We start from the raw sequence: 24729 nt of genomic DNA, 5'->3' as shown, positions 1-24729 counted from the left end.
ATGTCAAAGTGCATTTGGAAACCTATCAAAGTGCAAACTTTGACAGCTTGCTTGGTGTGTGTGAAAAAAGTTGCTCAGCATATTTCTCTCATTTTCTGCCCTAATTTCATTGCGGAACTTCCGCTCTGCATCTGGAAATTGTGAAATAGGTAGCGTACAACATTTTTGCATAAAAGTTTCTTTGAAATGTGTGTGGGAAAAGTGAGAAAAGTGATTGAAAAAAATTTCCTACTACGCGTCAATTGATGTGTCAAATTACCTTTCTTTTCCGGAAGGCAGAGAAGATTTTTCAAGTGACTCTTTTTCGCATTTCCAGGTGTCTGCTGATAGAAATTCAAGGAAAAATGTCAGACTCCGAGGCAAGTAATATGTCAGACAGTGGTTCCGACGTGGATAGTGCAGCTTCCAATCGTTCCCGGCAATCCAATCGTTCGCGTTCTGCATCTCGCTCCATTTCACGTTCCAAGAGTCGCTCGAGATCGCGTTCTGTGTCCCGATCTGTCTCACGCTCGCGCTCCCGATCGGCTTCAGCATCGGATGGGGATGTGCGGCACAAGAAGAAGAAACGCAGGCATCGACATGATGAGGAAGATGTGGAGGAAGAGCAGGAACCCGAGGGGGAGGATCTCGATTCGGAGTACGATGACGAAGAGGATGAAGATGATGGAAATAGGCAGAGGAAGAAGAAGAAGAAGGAGCGTTTTGGGGGATTTATCATTGATGAAGCCGAAGTGGACGATGAGGTGGATGAGGATGACGAATGGGAGGATGGAGCTCATGAGATTGGGATTGTGGGTAATGAAATTGACGAAGTGGGGCTCACGGCACGAGATATTGAGATCAGGCGTCGCGGGACAAATTTGTGGGATTCACAGAAGGAGGATGAGATTGAGGAGTACTTGAGGAAGAAGTACGCTGATGAGCCTGCAATGAGGAAGCACTTTGGTGATGGTGGAGAAGAGATGTCCGATGAGATTACGCAGCAAACTCTCCTTCCGGGCATTAAAGATCCCAATTTGTGGATGGTAAAGTGCCGAATTGGCGAGGAGAAGGCCACTGTGTTGCTGCTGATGCGAAAGTATCTCACGTATCAGAATACCGATGATCCCATTCAGATAAAATCAGTCGTAGCGCCGGAAGGGGTAAAGGGATACATCTACATTGAAGCCTTCAAACAGACTCACGTGAAGGCGGCCATTTCAAATGTAGGCAACCTCCGGATGGGGCAGTGGAAGCAGGAGATGGTGCCCATTAAGGAGATGACAGATGTGCTGAAGGTAGTCAAGGAGCAAGTTGGCCTGAAGCAGAATCAATGGGTCCGTCTCAAGCGTGGTCTCTACAAGGATGACATCGCCCAGGTGGATTACTATGATTTAGCACAGAATCAAGTTCATCTGCGTCTCTTACCGCGCATTGACTACACCCGTATGCGTGGGGCTCTCCGGACAACTCAAACTGAGGCGGATGATGCAAAGAGAAAGAAGAAACGTCGCCCAATGGCTAAACCTTTCGATCCCGAAGCCATTCGTGCAATTGGCGGGGAGGTCACATCCGACGGAGACTTCCTCATCTTCGAGGGTAACCGCTACACACGCAAGGGCTTCATGTACAAAAGTTTCAGCATGTCAGCTGTTCTTGTTGAGGGTGTTAAGCCAACACTTGCAGAATTGGAGCGCTTTGAGGAGTCTCCCGAGGAGATTAACATTGAGCTCGCAGTCTCGGCCAAGAGTGACCCAACAAGTGCCCACAGCTTCTCAATGGGTGACAATGTGGAAGTTTGCGTTGGAGATTTGGAGAATCTTCAGGCGAAGATCATTGCAATGGACGGGGACATGATCACGGTAATGCCGAAGCATGAAGATCTCAAGGATCCCCTCATTTTCCGCGCCAATGAGCTGCGGAAGTACTTCAAGACCGGAGATCATGCTAAAGTTCTCGCTGGACGCTATGAGGGTGAAACTGGGCTCATTGTACGCGTGGAACCATCACGCGTTGTCCTCGTTTCGGATCTCACAATGCACGAACTTGAGGTTTTACCGCGAGATTTACAGCTCTGCAGCGATATGGCAACTGGAGTGGATTCCCTGGGGCAATTCCAATGGGGAGATCTTGTTCAACTTGAGTAAGTTTATCCCTTTTTATTGCTTTATGCAGCAGGTTTGTATCTTTGTTTTTTTTTTGTGTCTTTTCAGTGCTCAAACAGTGGGGGTAATTGTTCGTTTAGAGCGTGAGAACTTCCACGTGCTGGGGATGCATGGAAAGGTGATTGAGGCAAAGCCACAGGCACTGCAGAAGCGTCGTGAGAATCGCAATACAATGGCTCTGGATTCGGAACAGCAGCATATTCGTCGTAGGGACATTGTCAAAGTGATGGAGGGTCCACATGCGGGACGCGATGGGGAGATAAAGCATCTCTACAGGAATCTGGCGTTCCTCCATTCGCGCATGTACACGGAGAATGGGGGGATATTTGTGTGCAAGACGCGTCATCTGCAGCTTGCTGGGGGGAATAAGAATCACACGAATGGTTTGGGGCACATGGGCATGATGGGCTTCATGTCGCCGCGCATTCAGTCCCCAATGCATCCCTCAGGGGGTCGTGGTGGTGGCCGTGGGGGTGGAAGAGGTGGTCGTGGTGGGGGAAGAGTGTCGCGTGATAGAGAAATTCTGGGGAAGAGTATCAAGATCACAGGAGGACCGTACAAAGGATCCGTTGGGATTATCAAGGATGCCACCGAGTACACAGCTCGTGTGGAATTGCATTCATCGTGTCAGACAATCTCAGTTGATCGCAATCACATTGCCGTCGTGGGGGCTCCAGCAGCAGCATCGCCATCTTTCACTCGTACTCCAGCACGTACACCCGGCTATGGGTCCCAAACACCCATCTACAGCGGCTCCAAGACACCCCTTCATGGCTCCCAGACGCCACAGTACGATATTGGAAGTCGTACACCGTATGGATCGCAAACACCATCCCACGATGGCAGTGCAACACCCAAGCACGGAGCCTGGGATCCAACAGTTACTAACACACCAGCTCGTAGCAATGACTTTGATTACAGCATTGAGGAGGCGAGTCCAAGTCCTGGATACAATCCCAGCACTCCTGGCTTCCAGATGAACACTCCTTTTGCCCCACACACCCCGGGGAATATGTACGGATCGGACAACAGCTACAGTCCCTACCAGCCGAGTTCAAGCCCAAGTCCCAGTGCCTATCAGGTAAAAAAAATCTTCCTTTTCTTGTTTTTTGTAGGCTTGACCTTTGAAGAGTTTTCTTGACATCTCCCTTGTTTCTCATCCAGGTGGGCTACATGGCAACTCCTTCGCCATCTGCTTACTCTCCCGTCACACCGGGTGGAGCTCCGCAGTCGCCATACAATCCCCAAACTCCCGGAGCAAGTTTGGATTCCCATCTTGGCGATTGGTGCAGCACGGACATTGAGGTGAAGATCCGCACGCACGACGATGATCTCCTCGTTGGGCAGACGGGAATTGTGCGAACAGTCAACAATGGGGTGTGCTCAGTCTTCTTGCCCGAAGAGGATAGGAATGTGAGTGTGATGAGTGGGCATTTGGAACCGGTGCCACCCAACAAGGAAGATCAATTCAAAGTCATTCACGGAGAGAATCGGGATGCAACCGGCAAGTTGATTGAGTTGGGAGGAACAGACAGCTTGGTCTTGCTAGATGGGAAGAATAAGCCCATTTACATGCAGAATAATCATCTCTGCAAAATATCAAAGTAAAGAGAGAGAGGATATGAGGAGAAGAAATAGGATGGATAAGGTTTTCTTTTAGCACTTTCAGCCATTTCAATGTAATAATCCAATGCTACGTAATGAAATAAAAATGTTCAGGAATTATATATATTTGTTTTCATTTTTTACTTTTACTGGAAATCAATGGGAGGGGACGGGAGAGACTAAAAGATCAATAAAAGCTTAGAAAATTAAAGGGATTGAGGGGCCCTGTCAAGAATAGAAGGAAAATTGGAGAAAATGCTTCGAAAAAAAATTTTTCCTAGAAGTTTTTCATGCAAAAAGCGATTTTTTTTTACTTTTTGAAAAAGGAGTTTATGCATTTTCAGACTCATAACATTATTTTTGTTTCATGAAAACTCAAAGAATTTTTTAATCCGGATATTCTTAGGAAGTTTTTAAAAATTTTAGCGAAGTTTAATATGAATTAACCCCTTCGCGTCTACATTAAACATTTTAATGTTTAAACGTGAACATTGACAACATTTTCACGTAGGGGAACGTGGCCCAATTCGGACCTCCTAAGGCCTTTTTCAATCAGTTATTACTTCAAACCGAAAAAACTTTAAATGTAGAAAGTTATGGGAGTTAAAAAAGCATTAAATTGGCTTTCAAATGCTACCAAATTTAAGAATATTACTTTTTGTTTTATATCATTTTTTCTCATTCTGCGCAAACCTTCTGAAGTTGGAATTGGGCCACGTTCCCCTATGGATTAGCGTATGATCCAATAAGACACGAAATATTAAAAATTTTCAAAAGAAAACTCAATTCTTAATGAATATATGGTGAAAGTTTGCGAGAGAAGTTCTAAAACGAATTAAATTTTGCTCTCAAAGTTAACATATGTAAATTCATTCAAATTCGAACAACGTTTCACGTTAGGATTTACATGAGATCCAAAGAATGCGAAAAAATTCATTAAATTGGTTTAAGAATCCTTAAATTTTCTGTGATTTTCTTTAAAAAATCTGGTTTCTTTAATTTTCAAAAAAAAATCGAAAAGATATTTTCCTTTGAATTGAATTGTTATAAATCGGTCAATAACATGTAAGTCTCAAAATGAATAAACTCCTTTCCAAAGAATGTTTTTTTTTCTACAGTTAAAAAACCCTTTCTATTTTTTCATTAAAAGCGTTGAGTTTATTAATTCAAAAAGGTTTAAATTGTAGCTTTAATTGAATTTCAAAGCTCATCACATTCCACCCATTCCGCTGACTCCTATGTAAAGTAAACTGATGACCTACATTCCAGAAGAATTTCAATAAAAACAATACTTTCTACACTTTATTAAATTTATTTATTGTTTCTGAATACATAAGATGTGAAATACAATACAAAACTTTATTTTTTTTTTTTACCTAATGCCAATAATTATTTTCCTTCACTTTTATGTTTTTTTTTTTTATCAATAATATAGGATTATAATCAATTTTAGTTTGTTTTTTTTTCTTTTATATCTATCCATTAGCTAATTTATGAGTGGAAAATGTTATGCCAATAAAAAAAACTTTTATATTTAGTCGCGCCAAAAGAATATTTGATAAAAAAAAAATTTAAAAAATAAACCCACATATTTCTTTAAAATTAATAATATTTTTTTATTCCTTCAGTGTTTGTATGTGTGTGTGTGTTCATTAATTGCAATGTCAATCTTCAGTCCATTTGCTATTATAAATCTTTATTTTTTTTTCATTTTTTAATTATTTATCAATGTCTTATATGCTAAAAAGAAAAAATAATATATAGTGTAATAGTTAGAAAATAATAATAAGAAAAAAAAATAATATGCATAATTTTGAGAAAAACTATGTAAATACAGAGATATACTTTATTTTTTTTTATATTTCAATCATTTTTCTTTACCTAAAAAATTAAAAAAAAGGGATAGGGATAAAAGTAGTTATAGTATGCAACAAAAAATGCAATCATAAACAACAACGTGACTACATATATATACATATTTATTTTGTTTTATATGCTAGAATTTATTTATGTCTTAGAATATAAATAATATTTTTTTTGTTTAATTTCTTTTTTCTAATTTTAAAAATGGTATATTATATTAGGTAAGTTTTATCAGAAAAATTACGATGTTTTCGATATAATAGTAATGCGCAATCAAGTTGTTTTAGAAATCAGCTAAAAAACCCTTCAGTGCTGTTTTAGTTAAAAGACGCTCCTCTTTCATCAGCTTCAGCTTTTTAGTTTTCAATTTTTATGTTTTATTTTATATAAAATTTTTATAAATCAAATAATTCTACATTATCTTGTCCACAATACCATGTTTATATGTATTACTAATTTTCTTTCCATTTTTCTTTTTAATTTAAAAATGATGCTATGTTCTTTTTTTTATTCTTCTTCCCATATCTACGCTTATTAAAATAATTTACAACAATCATAACATTATTCCTCACCGCTCACAATCATTTCATCTTCGCTCTTTCTTCCTAAATCTTTTTTTTTCCTTTCTGTTTCATTTAGCTAAATCTTTTTTTTTATCTTTTCTTTTATAAATCATTTTTCTTTCGTGTAAAAATTGCAATAAATCAATGAATTATTATTTATTTTTCTTTTAAATATAATATTTATTCATCAATTAAAAGATATTCAGTTTTTTTCCTTCCTTACGCGCTTCAATAATCAAATTAATATTAAAATTAAATGAAAAAAAAAGTGACGCATACCTTTTTCACTTTCTTTTTTTCTCTCTCTCTCTCTCTCTTTTTAAATGTTCCTCATCATCCACCTATTCATCTGCATCGTTATCGAGAAAGGCAGCATATTTGTTGGACATGGATAGATTCTAATCAACATCGAGCGAAATTTTCAAGTCCATTCATAACCATTTGGATTTTTTTTTTGGTTTTACACAGAACATAAAAGAAAAGAAGATAAAGAAAAGAAAAAATTAATTTGCGATATTCTCGCATAAATTAAGAAATAAAGTCAATTAGCCAATTTTTTAGTTCGTTTTGTTAAAGGATGTGGGGAAATTATGCTAAATGTTTTTTTTTATGTTAATGAATGAAAGAAAGCCAAACTAAAAATTCTCTACATATTTGTGCAATGAGGGATGATTTTTTTTTTTACAAAGCTGCTTTTTTAATTAAAATTGTTTTCAAATAACTTGACTTACCGGTCCTTCTGCGGGTTTAAATTTTGGCATCCGATCCTCAATATCGCGTGAATCTTCGTGAGCACGTTCACGCCTTGGCGGCCTATCGTCACCACTTCTGTACCCACCACCACCACCACCGTCACGATCCCTTTCATGCCGCTCTGGTCCCGGCCTATCCCTGGCGCCACGTCCATCGTGCTCATAGCGATCACGGTATCTACGAAAAAGAAAAAAAAAAAAGAATTTGTTAAAATTAATTTGAAAATTAATAATTAAAAGTCCATTTACCTGTTATCCTGCCTACTATCCCTCGGTCGTCCTTGATTCCTTCCATCTTTGTAATCTCGATCTCGATCTCTCTGATAAGAGTCTCTGTTGTCACGATAGCCACGTCGATCATCTGAAATTTATACCCGAATAAAAAAGAATGATAAATATTTAACATTCCCACAAACATAAATTTCCGCGCAGCATAAACTTTGCCCTGCAGAGAAGCATAAAACAAAGTACATAAAATAGTTTCATTGCAAACTTACCAAATCGCTTTGGTGGACCCCTCTTATCATCTACTGGACTGTATCGTCGTGGTGATATTCTCCGTTGACTTACATCCTCGTCATTGTTATCATTTGGTTCGGGTCGCTTGCGCCAACTCATAATCTCCTCCTTCTTCAGCTCACGCACTTCCTTCTCTGGCATTGGTGCCTCCTCTTCGGGCTTCTCATTCTCCTTATTCTGCTTCTCACGCTGCCTCTCCTCCTCGAGTGCCTTCTCCTTCTCAAGACGATCACGCTCCATCCTCTCCTCAATTTCACGCTCACGCGCTGCTGTATCAACGGGCTTTGCCTCCCCAAAAATCTTTGCCGCCGGCACGGGTTCGGGTTTTGGTGCTGGTGCTGCCTCAGCTTCAGCTTCAGCTTCATCATCCACTTCGGGTGTCTCGGTACGCTCCTCTCGAGGCTCAACAGGCTCCTCTGGGTCCGGGAGCACAACCAGCGGCTCAATTGGCAGAGTGCGTGGCATGAGATTCAATTTTGGTCTCTCACGCACTTCTGTTGGTTCCGGATCGCGTTTTCGCTCCTCATAGTTGCTCCGTCGTCCACCGTATCGTTCACGTGGCGCATCATAGCCCCTTCGTGGGGGCTCTGCATCCAAATTGGGCCTTTCCCCCAGCCGCCAATTGCTATTCTCAGCCCCACTTGACTCCCTATCGCGCTCCCGGAAGCCACCGTAGCCTCCACGACGACCATCTGTGTCACGATCGCCCTGAAATTGATCATTGCCACGACGCCAGTTTGTCTGATCGCGATCGTCACGATCACGATCGCGATCCCCATAGCGCGAATTCCGTCCACCACGCTGCTTCTGCTGGTCACTCTCATTGGACACGTCAATGCGAACACGACGATTCCGTATCGCCGGATCGGGCATACTCACGGCATCACACAGCTCTGGCCGTGTCTCAAATTCAATGTAGCCAAAGCCCCGGAGGCGCCCCATTTCACCATCCTCCCGGGGCAATCGTAGCGAAACTATGTGATACCCCATGAAAAAGTCCCGAATGTCCTCCTCGAGCACATCATAAGGCAAATTTGAGATGTACGCCAGGAAGGGCGGTGTGTGCGGTACGCTGTCATCATTGAAGATCCGACTTGCACGCGGTGCTGTCGGTAGGGCTATTATTTGGCGTTTGTCATCCTCCTCAATTTCATCCGCCCAACTTGATACCTTCCGCGGAGCAGGTGCCGTAGCCACTCCACCACTAGCTGCCAGGAAGTCCTGCAGTGAGACCGCTTTGGCTTTCGCTTTCTTCTTCTTCTTATCTGCAGTGCGCCGAGGAATGCAAAAAAAAGAGGCTAATTAGATACTTCCGCGCAACAAAACTCACCCATTCTCCACGTCCACAGCTGAGTAAACGTGAAATCTTGCACTCAAAAACCCACACAGAGCCCGCAATTACGTCACGGACACGCAGCAATTTTTGTCAGTTGTATTTCTCTTGCCCCAGAAGAGACGCAGCGGCGGTGAGAGAGGCAGAAAAAAAACTTTCACCCAAATTCCCCACAGCAGCTAAACTTAACCTTAAATTGCAAGGTGAACGGGATGCCACCATTCGGGGCCCTGGGGAGAAACTTCCCAGGGTCCCATTCACGAGAGAGAAAACAACGGAGATTTGCCAACAAATCACATTTATCGTGCACTCTGGGGACCCCCACGTATGCGTTGGGGAGCCCGAAAAAGCCACGCGGTTAGAAATCCCAGATTCACGTTGCTGCTCTTACTGGTGCATCGCCCCCGTGTCCCAAAGAGCACCCCGTGCGTGGATTTTAGGGCTATTTGCAAGATTTCACGATTTCACAGCATTTTCACTACACAATGATTGTGGAAATTGGTGGATTGAATGGGAATTTGGGTAATTTTACACGTGATATATTACTGACCCGCTGTCGCCATGTTCCGTTTCCGACTTATTTCTGCCCCATGCTCCCAAATCTACCCCCACAACATTTCACATTTTCATCTGTGCGTCCCTCAACTTGCTCCATTTACTTTCATTGCTTCTATCCCTTCTATCCATTGTTTGAGGTGTTTTTACTCTCAATTTACGTATGAATTGGATAGAAATTATTTACAAGATTTTTATAAAAATCCTTAAAGCCAAATTCATGCCAAAAAACCAAAAATTAATAAGAATTTTGTTGAAAAAAAAAACTTAACGAATGAATCATATGCTTCTTTGGGCTTCTTGTTTGTGAGACGCACAGAGAATTATGCTACATGCAAAAGCATAAAGCATAAGCTTCTTCCTCTTTTTTATTTTTCCCGAAGCTGAAAGGTAATTTTTCAACAATTTTCTCCATTTTCCTGCCTTTTTCCCTCAATTTCTTCACCAATTTCACGAAAAACTTTAAACTCTACAACTACATTTTACTATAAAAGTGTATGAAGTGGAAAATTTGTGGTATTTGTGGCGAAAATGGAGAAAAATCAATATAACCTAAAATACACGTGGAATTGTTGCTAACAAAACTCTTCTGATTTTTCAATTTTCACAGAAAACTCCAGGAAAAATGGCATCATCGTCGCACCTCAACTGGCTTATTGTGCGCAATTGCAACGCATACTTGCTAAAGAAGCGCGACATCCCAAAACCCTTCAGCACAGTGAGTATCGTTGATGAGAAGTTTATACTTTCCGGGAAAGGTAAACTAAACGGATGATTTGTTATTTTCCAGGAGCGCAACAACCTGACCAACCTCAGTTCATTCAGATACAGTGGTTTGGTGCACCATAAGACCTTGGCTGTGTTGCCGGCTGACAAGAAGGGCTTCACTGTGGTGTACAAGAAGAAGAACTGCGAGAACAAGCCAGCCAAGAGTTCCGTGAAGGTGACCATGAAGTCCGGACCCCGGAGGTCACTGTACAAGCTCAAGAAGACGCTTAAGGCACAGCGATACAGGAAGGATCTCACCAAGGCTGCCCTGAGACGTGCCAGTGCTGTCCTCCGATCCCAGAAGCCCACAAATCCCAAGAAGGCAAAGAAAACCAAGAAGCCCGAGTGAATGTAGTGTCCTTTCCGTGGATTCACAATAAAAGTCACTCACAGTAAATAAATTAGTTTAAATTTTATTCATTTAGCGGGTCGTGCTGTACCCAGAAGTCATCAATCTTATTCCGGACACGTCCTACAGTTTTGCAGGTCTTCTGGAGATGTCGATGGAGATTGCCCAGCTTGAAGCCGAGTGTTCCTTCACTCTTCTTTTTGGGTGTTGCTGAAATTGAAATCTTTCTGTGGCACTTGGGGCACATACAGTACGCTGTGATGTGATTATCCGTCAATCGCACCACGACCTGATCAATCTTCGTCCTGGGCTCCAAGGTGTTCACCTTTATGAAGGTATTCACTTGCCTCCTGAGCTGCCGCTCGTATTCCCTCTCATCAGCTGTGGGCTCTGTCAGGGCAGGATCTACTAGTCTCTCAGGTGTGGGCGGAGTGGGGGACCTGCTAATCTCCTCGTACTTCCTTATTCGTGGGTATTTGTGGATCTTTATATCAAGTTCCGATGTATCATTCTCCTGAACTTCCTGAATTATGTCTTGCTCATCGGTAACATCCTGAACCTGGGATACTGGAGACATAATTGATCCTTCAGCTCTGTGCCCCTCTATCGGAAGTAAAGGTTCTCCAATTCGTTCATGCCACTGCCCGTAAATTTGATCTTGATTCGATTCAATCAACTGTGGGAGGCAGCTGAGGAGCTTCCGGTCTCCCAGGCGCAAACTAGAGTACCCATTGCATGGATCCCGGGAAAGATTCTCATCCAACTTCTCGATATCTGCATCATTAATCTGTGCAATTACACTTATTGATGTGAAGCCATTCTTTGTCAGGCAACTCTTGATGTGCTCGGGAATTGTGCCCATGATGGTACTCTCCAGAACTGCCCAAATTGTCTCCATCGTTCTCTCTTCTTCAACCTGAAAAATAAAATTGATTTTTTTTAATTTTATCCCAATTGAATTACGTTTCACTTTGTACCTGTGAGTGTGCACTGATATCCATTGAAGAGGCATCAAAGGACTTCCTGGACATTTCAAATTACCAAGGAAACCCGACTGGATAAATACGCAAAAAAGAGAAAAAATGAAAGTTTTGAAAATAAAGCGTCCAAAAAGCCAAGCCAAATTTTGACGTCTTCTTCGTCCGTTAAGTCATCCAATTTTGCATGTGTGTACTTTGAAAGGTTTCAATTCTGGGTAATGTAGTCGACGGTTGCAATTGTAAGGATTTCTCGGACTCTGGCGGTGATTCAGACGAGAATCCACCCACTAACAGCTGATTTGTCAAAGTTCAGATTTTGTGTTTGTTTTCATTACAAGAAAAAATCCTATTTGAGTTATTTTCTCCATCTGGAGCGATTAAAATGCCCATCCTGTACAACACAGGTGACTGGTTCACCCTCGGACATGGGAACACGTACCGGAAGATTGAGCTGTACAACATGGAATGGCCGGAAACTGACTTGGAGAACATGATTGTCTGTGCCGCCCCATATGGGGGCCCAATGGCTGTTGTGAAGGATTTTACAAAGTTCGTAAAGGTCACAGGGTCCACCAAGCCAGTCATCCGGATTTTCACAGCATCTGGACATTTGATTTCTTCGATAAATGTAAGTAATTCTGGGCAGCTGGGAGATGTTGTTGATGACTCATAGAGACTTTTTTATCAGTGGAACAGTGGAAATCTCCTGGCTATGGGATGGTCAGAGTGTGAGGAGTTAATTTGCGTTCAGGATGATGGACTTGTTCTCATCTACGATATGTTTGGAGTCTACCAGCATACCTTTAGCATGGGTCAGGAGGCTAAAGATACCAAAGTGATTGATGCGAAGATTTTCCCATCTGGTTCAGGAACAGGAGTCGCCGTGATGACAACCAATTTCCGCGTTTTCCTGGTGAATAGTGTGAAGGAGCCAAAGAACAGACAACTTCCGGAAATGCCAAGTAAGGATTTGAGGGAGATTTTTCCTGATTCTTGAATTTCTGCTCAAATTGTATTTTTTCAGAATCCATTGCAGATCCCAATTGCTGGGACATTGTAACGGAAGAGAGGAATACCTTTGCCCTCGTGTCACGAGATAGGGAGATCTTTAAGCTCCATCAGGGTGATAGTGTGTGCATGTTGCAGAATATCTCCATGCAGAGTGATTACAAGTTCTTTGTCACAATGGCTGTCTCCTTCAATCAGAGAGATATAGCCCTGTACACAAATACCGGACACATCTGGATGGGATCGTCGAACTTGAAGACAAAGTACTGTGAATTCGATACAGGACGCTCAGAGCGTCCCAAACAGCTTGCCTGGTGTGTGGACGTTGAGAATAGTCGACAGGCAGACGCCCTAATTGTCACCTATTCCTCCTTATTGCTCGTAATTGGCATCAGTGGGGATTCCAATGTCTACACATACGATCCAGCGATATTTCTCATTCCGGAAATGGACTGTGTGCGCGTACTCACAAACAGTTGTCACGAAATGATTCAAAAAGTCCCAAAATGCGTCACAAATATCTTTGCAATTAACAGCCAGGAATCATCGAGCTTCCTCTTTGAGGCTCACAAGAAATTCCGCGAGAAGAGTCATCAATCGGATGAATATCTCTGCCTCATAAAGGACACCTTGGAGCAGGCTGTAGCTGAATGCGTTGAAGCGGCGGGCTATGAATTTGATCCTGAAACCCAAAAGAGTCTCATAAGGGCGGCATACTTCGGGAAGGCCTTCTGTGCATGCCACAATCCCGACAGCTACAACCTCATGTGCCGCATTCTGCGTGTTCTCAACTCAATTCGTCATCCCAAAGTTGGAATCCCGCTCACATATCGCCAGTAACACTACAAAATCATTGCTAAATGTTCTTTAATAAATTATCCTTTTTTTCCCCGTTTTGTAGGTTTAATCATCTAAAACCAAATGTAATTCTCGATCGATTGGTGTTCAGGAAGCACTACGCCCTCGCCATACAGATTGCTAAGCACCTGAAACTTCCGGAATCGAGAATTTTGGAACACTGGGCTCTACATAAAGTTATCTATGATAAAAGTAAGTCCTTCTTTAGGCTAAATGGAAGGGAATTTATTTAAAAATATTCTCATTTCAACAGACGATGAGGATGTTGCCAGGAAAATTGCAGAGAAATTCCGCAATCCCATCGCTTTGGGCGTTTCCTTTTGCACAATTGCGAAGAAGGCACAGGAAATTGGGAGGACCAAACTGGCCATTATGCTTCTGGATCAGGAACCCAAAGCCAGTGCTCGTGTGCCGCTGCTGCTGAAATTGGGTGAGAACAAAAAGGCCCTCCTCAGTGCAACACATTCCGGTGATACAGATCTCGTCTACATGGTGCTGCTGCAACTCAAGGAGACAACACAATTGGCGGATTTTCAGGTAAAATTTTCATCAATTTTACAAAAAAAAAGTTTTTTGAAAATTAACAAAACTCTGAGAAATCTTTTCTAGATGACAGTCCGATCATTCCAAATGGCACAGAATTTATTCAAAAAATACTGCCAGCAGTACAATGTGTCGGCTCTGAAGGATATTTTCACGCAAGAAGATGATTTTGCGTCACAAGCTGAATTTACGCTGCGTGAAGGATTCGCCGAGATGGCTGGCCTGGAGACGGCTCTCTCGATAACAGCGAATGCCTACAAGAAGGCTCACAGGGAAATTGAGGCTGAACTGTGTGAGGAAGGGAGGAAGCTCATAAAGCAACAGAAGGTCTTCAGTGAAAAGTAAGTTTTATCAGAAATCTTTTATTTTTTTGTTTAAAAGTTTAAATTCAAAATATTAAAATTTAAAGACAGAAATTAAAAAAAAATAAATCTTGAAAATATTTCAAAAATACAAAATAATAAAAAATTAAAGAGTAAATTCTGACAAAAATTCTTTCTTTTTTCTAACAACTTAAAAGTTTGTTGTAAGATTTTTACAGATGGAGTTCTGAAATCGATCTGTTGTCGTTTTATAAATGAAAAATAAAGAACTAATTGTTCCGGAAAACAGTAAGAAAGAACTTTAAAGAGCCCTGAAAAAGTAATTTTCTTTCAGAAACACGTTTAAAGAATGAAATAAAGGGGTAGATTCTGATAAAAATCTCTTCATTTCTTTTCTTACAATTCGTCACTTATAAGATTTTTGGTATTCTAGAAAAAAAACTTATAAGATTTTGACATTTTATTTTGTTTCTTTAATCAAGTTTCGAAGGAAAATTACTTGTCCAGAGCTCTATAAAAATCTTTCTGGCTGTTTTCTGGAATAACAAATTCTTTATTTTTCTTTTATACAACGACAATAGAACGATTTATAAACAGCAACTGTCAAAATCTTGCAACAATTTTAAAGTTTTTAAAAGATTTTTTATCAAATCGACCCCTTAATGCCCAATTTCCTACAAGATATTAAAATTGAAGAAAAAAACACAGCTAGAACAAATTAAGATCTCAGACCTAACAGAAATTGATAAATATTAAAATTAGGACCCTTATTTTGAGTCAGAGTAATTTAAAATAGGACCTTAATGTCCTGGCACAGAAAAATTAATATCAACACCCTAGTTCTTCGTTGAAGAAAATAGAAATAAAATCCTCAATTTTCTTTAGATCCTAAAAATTATGCAAGCCCTGAATTTTAGCCGATATTGAAAAATTAATAACTGAGACCCTAAAAATTTTGGCTAAAAATAAAATTGAGACCCTTAATGTATGTTAATTAAAACATAACCGATTTTTTAAATCAAGAAACTTTAGTTTTGACCCTAAAAATGTTTTTAAGACCTCTAAGTATTTTGAGTAGCCGAGAGGAGGGCAAAAAAAGTCTCTTAAGGGTTTAGAATAAGCTCAAAATACCATATTTCCAAAACAGATAAAGCGAAATGTATAGCTTTTTTCTTCAGGACATTTTTTGCCCTACAATCCTTACCCAGATCATTTTGTTCAATGTTATAAGGAAAAATGATATTTTGGGCTTTTTTCAAACTCTTAAGTGACTTTTTTTGTCCCGCTCTTTTCTTCTTTTCTCCCAATATTCCTTCATAAACCAGAAAGTTAGGGACCTCAAAATAATTTTCTAGCTTATGAAGAATTCTGAAAAATATTCAATTCAACCAAATTAAAAATCCAAAAAATAATAAAATTAAATCTCAAATTAGTAATAAAATCAATACAGACTGATCCCAGCCCATGATTCGTAGTGCAAATGAAATTTTCATAACTAAATATTGAAAATTTTGCCACAGATATTCAACTTCATTCTACGGTCTGTCTGTGCATGAGACCATCAAGCAACTCCTAACGCTGGGCGATCTGAAGACAGCTGAAAAGTTCCGGAATGAATACAAAGTCCCCGATAAGCGATACTGGTGGCTGCGTATTCAAGTTCTCTCCGACAACTACCAGTGGGATGAACTTGAGAAATTTGCCAAGATTAAGAAAAGTCCCATCGGGTATGAGCCTTTTGTGGAAATGTGCATTAAGCAGAAGAACACGGATGAGGCACGAAAGTATCTGCTGAAATGTCGTGAGGATAGAAAAGTTAAATGGTACATCAGAGCTGGGTAAGCAGAGCTTCATCAACTAATTCAAGACCTTTGGGCATTTGGTAACGTTTTAATTAAATATTTTTCCATCTGCAGACTTTCGAAAGAAGCAGCTTTGGCGGCTTTTGACCTCAAGGATCTCCAAAGTCTCTACATTATTCACATGAATGCGTCAAAAACAAATGATCGCCAGCTAATAAACACCGTTGAGAATTACATAAATCAATTATCACCTAAAAAATAAAGTAAATTTCATATTATACTCACAATGATGAATAAATATTTGGAAAAAGAGAACCAGAGAGCGTAAAATGGAATTTTACTGAAATAAAATTTATAAGTTTATATTTTGCCTCACATTTATTTTGCAATTGAACAGACATTTTATTTATAATACATGATTCGGTTTTTCACCCTCCATTCACTGTTTTTTTTTTACTTCTTGTTATTGGGACATTCAGCTTCTATTTCTTTTATTTTTTCTATTTTATAGAGTTTTTTTTTATTATTGGTATTATTACGGAAATGCGGACACCATTCAGTAATTTTTACGGCAAAATAAGAATCTATTTCCTTATCAAAGAACTTTTCTTATATCCAGAATTTTCTTATCCATTACATATTCCACAACTACATTACAATTATTTGGATCTGTTTTTCTTTTTAATTTTGTTTAAACAATTAATTACACAGTTTTTTTTATTCCTATTGTTCTTTAATGTCTTATTTTTTCTTATTATGTATTCTTTTATACATTAATATAAAATAATAATGGCAAATTGTGGAATACATTTTATTTTTCATTATTTGATGAGTTTGGAAATATTAATTTTTCTTTTGCTAAAAATGTGAACGGTAATTTAATTTTGCAAATTCTTTTTAAACAGACTTTTTTTATAGTGCTGAACAAGTGAAGTGAAAAGACTTTTCCCTCTTTAACCAATAAATTTATTATGTTTTATTTTATTGGCTTTTAAAGAAATTTCTTTGAGAATTTTTTAAAAACCATTAACTGGGTGAAAACTCTTTAATTTTTTTTTTGCAAAATCGGCAAAATCAGAAGGAGAACAATCAACACTGGCATTTTACTAATCATGCAAAATTTGGCAGATGAAAATTTATTTTATTTTTTGGAAGTTTTTTTTTATGTTTTTTATTCATTCTTATTGTATTGGTTTTAAACTATTTATTTTATTAACTCCACAATTTATTAACTTTGCCTTCAGGGAGAAATTGAATCGTACGATTTTCAACAAAGTTTTTTTTTTAAAAAGAGATTTAAGAATTTATCGCAAATTAAATTCTGATTATGGAGTGTTATCTTAAAGATAATCTCTATGGAGCCTATATTCAATTTAAAGCAATTTTAGAAGAAATTATTCTTTGAGATTAAAATTGGGTAGAAAAAAAATCAAATTTTTGATTTAAATTGAATCAAATTTTGAGTTAGATTGAAATAAATAAAAACAATCAGGTTTTAAGATTAAAACGGTTAAAATATACATTTTACGGTTTAAAATAAAAGTTCTTCTAAACTTCTATGCTGATTTTCAAAGAAAATCTCTAAGAATTTAACTTTTTTTTATTAACTGTTTTGAAAACACTTAAAAATCCTCTTTTCCGGACTTTTTGGAATGAAATCGATTCCAAAATCTTTATAAGCTTCGATGTTTTATGTTTTGCAGGACTCTGTCGGAAGGACTTTTAAAAAAAACTGCGGATTAATTTAAGAAAACAGAAGTATTTATCGTTTTTTTTTTTATTAATCTATTAAAAAAAGAAAAAATATATTTTCAAGCTATTTTAACGATTTTGAAGTTGTTTTGCATGAAAATTTAATTTAAAGAAGATATTTTCAGGCTCTTTAGTTATTCCGTATTCCCATAAATCCTTTCTTGGCAAAAGTTAAAAATTAAAGGAGTTAATAAGAAGTTTTCCGATGAAAAAGTAGGTATTAATCATTCAGTTCTCTCTATCATAGTTTTGCAGTATAGGTATGTAGGTCATAATGTTTCATGCAGTTTGTTGAAAAATTTAATGAAATTTCAATGAGAAATTCTCAATGACTGACTATTTTAGGAATTTTACATTCTTTGTAGCTAAAAGGATATTTGTTTTTAATAATGTTCTACATTAAATTTTTGTTTTATATACACATTTTCGTCATGCATTCAAAAGTTCTTTACCACACGATTTTTTTTTATTTGTCTCCTCATGTTTAAATTTTTTTGTTTATTTGTAATTTCATTTAAATAACTGTGACTTAGACTAGTATACGATAATAATGTAAAAAGGAAAAATAATAAACAAGATTCCATTAACAAGATTACAATTAAATATTTTAGTTAATTTATTATATATATTTACTAATAATGTATAGGGGCCATTTTTTTCTTTTATCTTCTTCGCATTCGCATCAATAAATATTTCCATCGATAGTGACTAGTTAACGCAAAAAAGCAAAACAAATAATATTGTTATGACGTTTTCGTATTTTTTTTTTAATAATATGTATGTATAAAAAAAGGAAAAGAAGATAGATGTGTGAAGAAGTGAGGTGTTTTCTATCTAAATTCACTTTTTCTTTTAATAATAGTAAATTTTCAGGTAACCATATAATGATAAGTTTATGTATATTATGTTTTTTTTTTTAATTTTAACTCGAATATTCTCAAATATAGATTGTGAAAAAAATCATACAATTGCACAGAGATGAAAAGACTAAAAAGAAATAAAAATATTGCGCATTCCACCCATTTTTTATTATCACAAGTAGGTTTTTTTACTAATTTTTTTTTTCATTTCTTCTGAACTTTATTCACAAAAGAATGTTTTTTAATTTTAAAGAAAAAATGTGAATTCCTTGCAAAATGACGACGAATTTGTCAATTTCAAAAAATTGAATTTTATATTTTCTTTTTTTTTTTAATATAAATATTTTAATATAAATTAACTGGGATAACATAAAAGTTTTGTTTTTCTTCATTAATTTTATCCAGCTTTAAATAGCTGAAAATATTTTTAATTTTTTTTGTCATAAAAATAAGAAAAAAAGCGTAAACAACCACAAGATTCCCTACGTAAGCAATATCATGTTTTAGCTGTGTTTCTTTCAGACACAGCTTTTGTGTACCGAGCAAAATCGAAAGTCGTCAGATCGGGCTCAAACTTGGGATGAGCACGAATTAGGGTCCCCACATTCCAAAAAACGTATGCGCCAAAAAATTTTTTTTCCGGCCGGCCGTCCGGCCGTCCGGAATCAATCGCTAAATTGCGAGAGAACGGTGATAGATAGAGACTTGCGGTAAACGGCAAAGTTTAAATATCGACCGGAAGACGTCCGATTATGACGTCAAATTTTACCCCCCACCCCCCCGTCCGCCATTTTGAATAACCTCAAAATTTTGTTTTCGCTATATCTCAGCCGCTATTATAGCTAGGAGGCTGAAATTTTGATATGTTGTAGGGGCCATCAAGAGCTTTCCAACGATACCTCATTTTCGAAAATCGGTCAAGCCGTTTAGTCAATATGGCCGCCACAATTTTTCATCGAAAATCGACCATAACTCGAAAACGGCTTGACCGATTTCGATCAACCCGGGCTCAAATTAAAGATCTCAACAAACCCTACAACTCTCTAGAACATCGAAAGTTTCAAAAGTGACCGCTAGGGGGCCAAAAATTAAAAACAAAATTTTCGATGAGTTTTCGATGAATATCTCGAAAACGCCATTATCGATTTGCTTCATTTTTTGATATGTTATAGCTGACTATATTATCTAGCTCCATGCCAAAAATGAAGAAAATCTATGTCACCGTTCTCGAGATATAGCCTTCCAAAGTTGGCATGTCATATCTCGGGTTCTACAAGTCCGATTTTGATCAACTCAAGTGCAAATGAAAGGTTTCGTGAAACCTTACAAATGTCTAGAACATTGCAAGTTCGAGAAATGACCGCGAGAGGCGCTAAAATCAAAAACAAAGTTTTCGAAAATTTCGAACTCGAATATTTCGAAAATTCCATTATCGATTTACTTCATATTTTAATATGTTATAGTTGAGGTTAAGACCTTTCCAACGATAGCTCAAACTCGAAAATCTATGGAGCCGTTCCCGAGATATGGCGTTTCAAAGATTTCTTAGGGTATGACTTTTCAACTTTTCCCGACTTTGCGCGTATTTAAATTAATTTGCGTTCTAGTTTGCTCTCACAAAATTGGTACACTGAAAGAAACACAGCTCCCGTAAGCTTGGTCAGCTTACCAGTACATTTTTTATCAAATTTCTTTAAAGACAAAAAAATATTGATCATCACTGATTGAAATTTATAAGCGCATTATCTATGCTAAATTAGCGCACGAGATTTTAGCCAAATTGCATAGAATATTGCTTACCACGCACTGTTTTGTTGCAAAATATAGCCTCACTCATTTTATCCTAAGATATCTTTGGTGGTTTCTTTTTTTTTTAATATAAATCTGGAACTTGTGATAGTATTTGTGTTTTAATAATAATAATATTTGTAAATGACGATTAAAGATTGTGAAAGAAAAAAAAGATTTTTTTTTGCATTCGCGCCTTCAAAGAGGAAGGGAGGCTGGCGTTTGGAAGAAAGAAAGTGAAGTGAAGTGAAATATCGCGACATAATGCAAGTTTTATGTACACGCGCGAGAGTGAAAAATAAATAATTCATCAACTACTATTTCTTTCGCATAAGCAACGTTTTTAGTATAGGCTACGTATCTTCTGAAGTACTTTTACTGGTACCTGGAGTTGTGAAATTGACACTCATATTGGGACTGATGGGCGTCAAGGGGAGCAGCTCAGCCGTCCCCGTGGCCCCATTTGCCGGGGATGTTTGACTCACCGATTGACTTGGGGCAGACGTTGGCTGTGGCATTGTCACCGTGGACTGCGTGGGCAGCTGCGTGTGGGGTTTTGGTGAGGTAGCTGGTGTGAGTATACCCAAATTCACGAGTCCGGGTAAATTCATTTTCCCATTCCCACCGGAACCTCGACCATCTGCGGTTGCCTTTGTGGCCGCCTTCTCACCCGAACTACTGGTGGGTGCGTCAGGAACGATTTTCACCAATTTATTCGTCACCCCAACTAATCCGGGTTTCGCTTTAATTGTTATCAAACCAAAACTATTCTTGAGCGATGTACTACTACTCCCATTGCTACCACCACTACCTGATGAGAGACTCGAAAGTGGCGATGTGGGTGACAATTGAACGGATCCATTGCTATTCAATGGCTGTGACTGCTGCTGCTGCTGCTGCCCTGATGCCGTAGCACCACCCGCAGAACTATTTGTATTTTGGCAATTGCTACTCCCGGACGTATTGCTGCAATTGCTACCCGTTGGTGACACAGATCCCGGCGGTTGTGCACCCACATTTGCCGTATTGTGCGCCAAAATCGTGTGACTCTTGAGACCCTGTGATGTTTTGTAGCTCTTACCGCAGTGGCATTTATACCCCTTGCGTACCCTTTAGAAATTAATTGTAAAAAAAAACGAATTATTATTTATTATTATTTTCATCATGCTTCAAATTCATGTTAAAGCAATGAAATGAGATTAGGAGGACACCGCTAGTTGACAACCAAGGGGTTTTTATCTGCCGAATATTTTGTTATTTTGTCCAATAATCCGAAGATTAGCGAATAATCACCAATATTTCCTGAATATTCTCATTTTCAGCTAGAATTTAGTACTTCTTCAGCTTGAATTTACTACTTTCTTGGTTGGAATTCACTTTTTGTTTAGTACTTTTAAGGATTAAATTTAGTACATGTTCGCCTTAAAATTAGTACATTTCAGCTTAAAATGAATTCTTTTTCCTATTGAATTCAGAATATTTTCGAATAGAATTTACTTTTTTGTTTAGTACTTTTAAGGATTAAATTTAGTACATGTTCGTCTTAAGTTTAGTACTTTGTCGGTTACAATTTACTATATTTTTGTCTAGAATTCAGAAATTTTTCGATTAAAATTTAGTACTTTTAATTATTGAATTTATACTTCTTAAGATTCGATTTTCAAAAAGTACTAAAATCAATCAGAAAAAGTACTAACTGGAATAATTAAAAGGGTACTAAATTTTATTCAAAAACATAGTAAATTTTAGATGTAAAAATATTTAGTACTGAATACATTAGGAAAAGGTACTAAATTTAAGTCTATAAAGTTCTAAATTGAATTTTACTTCTTCGACTAGAATTTAGTACTTTTTAGGCTTTTACCGTTTTTATTAAGACTAAAAAAAAAGGAAATGTTCATCTCTGAATATTTTCAGTCAGACAAACACCCCTTGCTGACGACGATTTAGCATTTCCATTGCAGATTACAACAGAGTTTGGCCCTATTATCTAATCTCACCGTGACAACCACTTGTATGACTAAATAGAAATTTATCGTTGAGCCCATGCACGGTGAGTATGGAGATATTCTAATATGACTAATCTTTAGTTGGAAGCATCATTCGTATGTTAGAAAGGTGTGTGTTACATGAAAATGTGAAGAGATAATCCTTTTTTTTTTGGATTCAAAATGAAACATCTTCACGCCCAATCGATAGAGATGAATTATTCAAACCAACTTTGTAAGAGAAATTAGATGTTTTATCCGTGAGAAGGAATGGGTTCGATAATTTATGGAAATTAGAGAACTTTTTGGGCGTTTTTTTTTTGAGTCAATTTGGAAAAAAATTGTCAGTAAACCTTGTAAAGGTCAAACAATTACAAATATAAATCCAAAAATTTTACGAGAAAAGAAACTAATAAATTGAAGAAAATCAACCCTAAATTGGCTGTAAAATCCATGAACAGAAAAAGATAAAATAAAACTCACTTTCCGTCTTTTTTGTGTCCATTCTTTGAATGATACTTTATGCCATTCACATTCTTATAGCGTTTCTTGCAGCCCGGCACGGGACAAGCGAATGGCTTCTCGTTCAACGAGCTGGAACCCTGATTTCCGGAATGCCTGTGTGCATGTGAAAGAGAGATTCCATTTATAGCCCACCTGTATTCATTCAATTAATTTAATTTAATTTTGTGTTCTTACCGGCTTCCATATCTCATAATAAATTCCGAACTAAACTCCTCCGTTGTCCAGGAATCATTGCTATCCTCAGATTCAGATACAAGCATCTCTTCGTCATCCATTTCACTCCCCGTGGGGGTGTTGCTGCGATTTGAGGATGAGGCGCTGTAGCTGTGGTGCTTTGTTGCCAATTTCCGCTTTATATCCGCGCCCTGATTTGCAAGGAAGGTCGCCTCCTTGCGAGCAGCATCCGTTATAAAGCGCAGTACATAGCTCAGTGGGAGGCATGGTGGCTGCTGTTGCTCCTTCAGTTCAATCACCTTTGGATCGTAATCTATATTGGAAATTAAATTTGAAATAAATAAAAAAAAATCATTTCCAAAATATTTTTTGAATTTGGCGCCCCCTAAATGTTTTTTGAGGAGAAAATGAGATGGATGCATTTCACTCACTCGCACGGAAGATGCATTCCGCGAAAGATTCTAGCGAGTTGTGCCCCCAAATTTTTACCGAAACTCCCCGCGGGCCCCCTAAGCTTTCCCAGTAACTTTTGGAGCCCCAAAAATGCATTTTTCCCGGAAAAACAAATAATTTAGGAATTTAAAAAATGCTCCAACCTCAGCTACCCGCCGCCACTTGCTTTGGCGTTTTTGGGCCTCTCCTTCAAGGTTCCCTCAAAACATCACTCCCAAAAAGGACGGATTCCCGGGACTCTTGGGATCAACTCACCAATATGGGTGTCCTCGATGTGCTGTATGAGATCACCCAGGCTGGGAAATGTGATCCCGCATCCATTGAATTTGCAAATATTGATCAAAAACACGGCCATATCGCGCACACCTCGCTCACGTCAAAATGTCGCGCCTTGGATTACGAGATTATGCAATGCAATTCTTCTCACGGACGCCTCCTAGTTCGGGGAGCACATTCTCGGGCAAGCGGGGCGAATGGAACACTCAATGGTGGGGTATGCACATTATCCAGGGCTGGCCAGGAAACAACTTCTCGCTCTCTCGCAGCCACAAAAGCAGCTAAAATTGACCAAACTCCCGAATCGGAATAATTGGGTCACGAGCTCCCACTGCCATCTATCACCGCCCCACCACAGACGTATTCTGTCCCGGATCTTGGGAGGCAGATGGCATCAGCACTGACTCATCACAGCTGGTAACACCACAATCACCAATTTTAACCACTTCCAATGCAATTTCCGCCGATTCTGGATAAATGTGCACCACAAGACTCTTTTTTGCACTCCCAAATGCAAACAGGGGATCACAGAAACCTCCCAGAATGTCCACAAATTACTAAATTTGCGAAAAATCACTGCAATTTGTGACACATTTAGTCACTGCCGAATATGGCAACACTTGTATATAAATTTCATTTTTGGAATCTTTCGAAAGTTTCTGAAATTTTGATAAAATTCTTTTTTTAGCTGAATATTTTTCAAAAAATTTTCTTTGAGAATTTCCCAAAATATCTCACTTTTAGCAAAATAAAACCCCAAAAGAACGGAAAGCTAAAAACATGTCTACACCATAATCCAGGATATTATAGTGTAGGAGGTCACGGTTTGTGATCTTAAGCAGTTTTTTAAAACAATGTCACGGGACGTTTCGGTGGCTTTATTCCTTCCTCGTCAGGCCTGGTAAATTGAGCCGGAGAACTTGGCACAAAAAATAATAAAACGCAATA

The 24729-nt window shown here is 38.3% G+C and overlaps 9 protein-coding genes across 15 annotated transcripts in view; 3 read left to right on the top strand and 6 right to left on the bottom strand.

Moving 5' to 3' along the window:
• Nucleotides 1-24729, bottom strand: part of LOC129790048 (solute carrier family 35 member B1 homolog) — a 766332-nt gene that overhangs the window by 47106 nt on the left and 694497 nt on the right. The window lies entirely within an intron of this gene.
• The window catches only part of LOC129790119 (T-cell leukemia homeobox protein 3), a 442143-nt gene that overhangs the window by 47106 nt on the left and 370308 nt on the right, over nt 1-24729 (bottom strand). The gene's annotated exons all lie outside the window — the stretch shown is intronic.
• Nucleotides 1-24729, bottom strand: part of LOC129790159 (uncharacterized) — a 241887-nt gene that overhangs the window by 47106 nt on the left and 170052 nt on the right. The window lies entirely within an intron of this gene.
• Nucleotides 29-3871, top strand: LOC129788489 (transcription elongation factor SPT5). The gene is made up of 4 exons (XM_055824618.1): nt 29-149; nt 317-2122; nt 2193-3225; nt 3309-3871. Exons 2-4 carry the CDS (start codon nt 345-347, stop codon nt 3750-3752), a joined length of 3255 nt encoding a protein of 1084 aa, XP_055680593.1. The 5' UTR covers nt 29-149; nt 317-344; the 3' UTR covers nt 3753-3871.
• LOC129789381 (eukaryotic translation initiation factor 4B) lies at nt 5039-9453 on the bottom strand. Its single transcript, XM_055826178.1, has 5 exons — nt 9330-9453; nt 7425-8711; nt 7177-7288; nt 6907-7105; nt 5039-6573 (listed from the first exon to the last, which is right to left on the bottom strand). Exons 1-5 carry the CDS (start codon nt 9340-9342, stop codon nt 6517-6519), a joined length of 1668 nt encoding a protein of 555 aa, XP_055682153.1. The 5' UTR covers nt 9343-9453; the 3' UTR covers nt 5039-6516.
• Nucleotides 9623-10503, top strand: LOC129790502 (60S ribosomal protein L28). Its single transcript, XM_055828009.1, has 3 exons — nt 9623-9724; nt 9945-10052; nt 10125-10503. Exons 2-3 carry the CDS (start codon nt 9960-9962, stop codon nt 10449-10451), a joined length of 420 nt encoding a protein of 139 aa, XP_055683984.1. The 5' UTR covers nt 9623-9724; nt 9945-9959; the 3' UTR covers nt 10452-10503.
• Nucleotides 10500-11598, bottom strand: LOC129790106 (uncharacterized). Its single transcript, XM_055827346.1, has 2 exons — nt 11429-11598; nt 10500-11367 (listed from the first exon to the last, which is right to left on the bottom strand). The coding sequence occupies exons 1-2, from the start codon at nt 11480-11482 to the stop codon at nt 10516-10518; spliced, it is 906 nt and encodes a 301-aa protein (XP_055683321.1). The 5' UTR covers nt 11483-11598; the 3' UTR covers nt 10500-10515.
• LOC129788761 (vacuolar protein sorting-associated protein 16 homolog) lies at nt 11697-16328 on the top strand. The gene is made up of 8 exons (XM_055825095.1): nt 11697-12059; nt 12120-12393; nt 12456-13275; nt 13341-13489; nt 13551-13834; nt 13907-14181; nt 15684-16001; nt 16080-16328. Exons 1-8 carry the CDS (start codon nt 11814-11816, stop codon nt 16225-16227), a joined length of 2514 nt encoding a protein of 837 aa, XP_055681070.1. The 5' UTR covers nt 11697-11813; the 3' UTR covers nt 16228-16328.
• LOC129789759 (transcriptional activator GLI3) lies at nt 16955-24409 on the bottom strand. Of its 3 annotated transcripts, XM_055826825.1 has the most exons (6): nt 23761-24383; nt 23053-23365; nt 22837-22971; nt 21177-21475; nt 20851-21107; nt 16955-18425 (listed from the first exon to the last, which is right to left on the bottom strand). In XM_055826825.1, exons 1-6 carry the CDS (start codon nt 23858-23860, stop codon nt 18252-18254), a joined length of 1278 nt encoding a protein of 425 aa, XP_055682800.1. In that variant the 5' UTR covers nt 23861-24383; the 3' UTR covers nt 16955-18251. The 3 variants fall into 3 exon arrangements, with proteins under 3 accessions (XP_055682800.1, XP_055682784.1, XP_055682792.1); XM_055826809.1 differs by having other exon boundaries at nt 20851-21475; XM_055826817.1 differs by lacking the exon at nt 16955-18425 and having other exon boundaries at nt 18888-21475; nt 23761-24409.

The sequence above is a fragment of the Lutzomyia longipalpis genome, chromosome 1 (genome assembly GCF_024334085.1).
Source record: "Lutzomyia longipalpis isolate SR_M1_2022 chromosome 1, ASM2433408v1".
Taxonomy (NCBI): domain Eukaryota; kingdom Metazoa; phylum Arthropoda; class Insecta; order Diptera; family Psychodidae; genus Lutzomyia; species Lutzomyia longipalpis.
Note: the sequence above shows the minus strand (reverse complement) of the source record. Positions and strands in the feature narration are given on the sequence as shown.

Coding starts and splice junctions, on each gene's coding strand:
- LOC129788489 (XM_055824618.1), top strand. CDS start 345: ATGTCAGACTCCGAGGCAAGTAATATGTCAGACAGTGGTTCCGACGTG. Junction 2,123..2,192: donor GGAGATCTTGTTCAACTTGA/GTAAGTTTATCC, acceptor GTGTCTTTTCAG/TGCTCAAACAGTGGGGGTAA. Junction 3,226..3,308: donor CAAGTCCCAGTGCCTATCAG/GTAAAAAAAATC, acceptor TTTCTCATCCAG/GTGGGCTACATGGCAACTCC.
- LOC129789381 (XM_055826178.1), bottom strand. Junction 7,106..7,176: donor GATAGTAGGCAGGATAACAG/GTAAATGGACTT, acceptor TCTTTTTCGTAG/ATACCGTGATCGCTATGAGC. Junction 6,574..6,906: donor TTAAACCCGCAGAAGGACCG/GTAAGTCAAGTT, acceptor GATGTTGATTAG/AATCTATCCATGTCCAACAA.
- LOC129790502 (XM_055828009.1), top strand. CDS start 9,960: ATGGCATCATCGTCGCACCTCAACTGGCTTATTGTGCGCAATTGCAAC. Junction 10,053..10,124: donor TCCCAAAACCCTTCAGCACA/GTGAGTATCGTT, acceptor GTTATTTTCCAG/GAGCGCAACAACCTGACCAA.
- LOC129790106 (XM_055827346.1), bottom strand. CDS start 11,482: ATGTCCAGGAAGTCCTTTGATGCCTCTTCAATGGATATCAGTGCACAC. Junction 11,368..11,428: donor ATATCAGTGCACACTCACAG/GTACAAAGTGAA, acceptor TTTATTTTTCAG/GTTGAAGAAGAGAGAACGAT.
- LOC129788761 (XM_055825095.1), top strand. CDS start 11,814: ATGCCCATCCTGTACAACACAGGTGACTGGTTCACCCTCGGACATGGG. Junction 12,394..12,455: donor ACAACTTCCGGAAATGCCAA/GTAAGGATTTGA, acceptor GTATTTTTTCAG/AATCCATTGCAGATCCCAAT. Junction 14,182..15,683: donor CAGAAGGTCTTCAGTGAAAA/GTAAGTTTTATC, acceptor ATTTTGCCACAG/ATATTCAACTTCATTCTACG.
- LOC129789759 (XM_055826809.1), bottom strand. CDS start 23,860: ATGGCCGTGTTTTTGATCAATATTTGCAAATTCAATGGATGCGGGATC. Junction 23,366..23,760: donor CATCGAGGACACCCATATTG/GTGAGTTGATCC, acceptor TTTCCAATATAG/ATTACGATCCAAAGGTGATT. Junction 21,476..22,836: donor GGACACAAAAAAGACGGAAA/GTGAGTTTTATT, acceptor TAATTTCTAAAG/GGTACGCAAGGGGTATAAAT.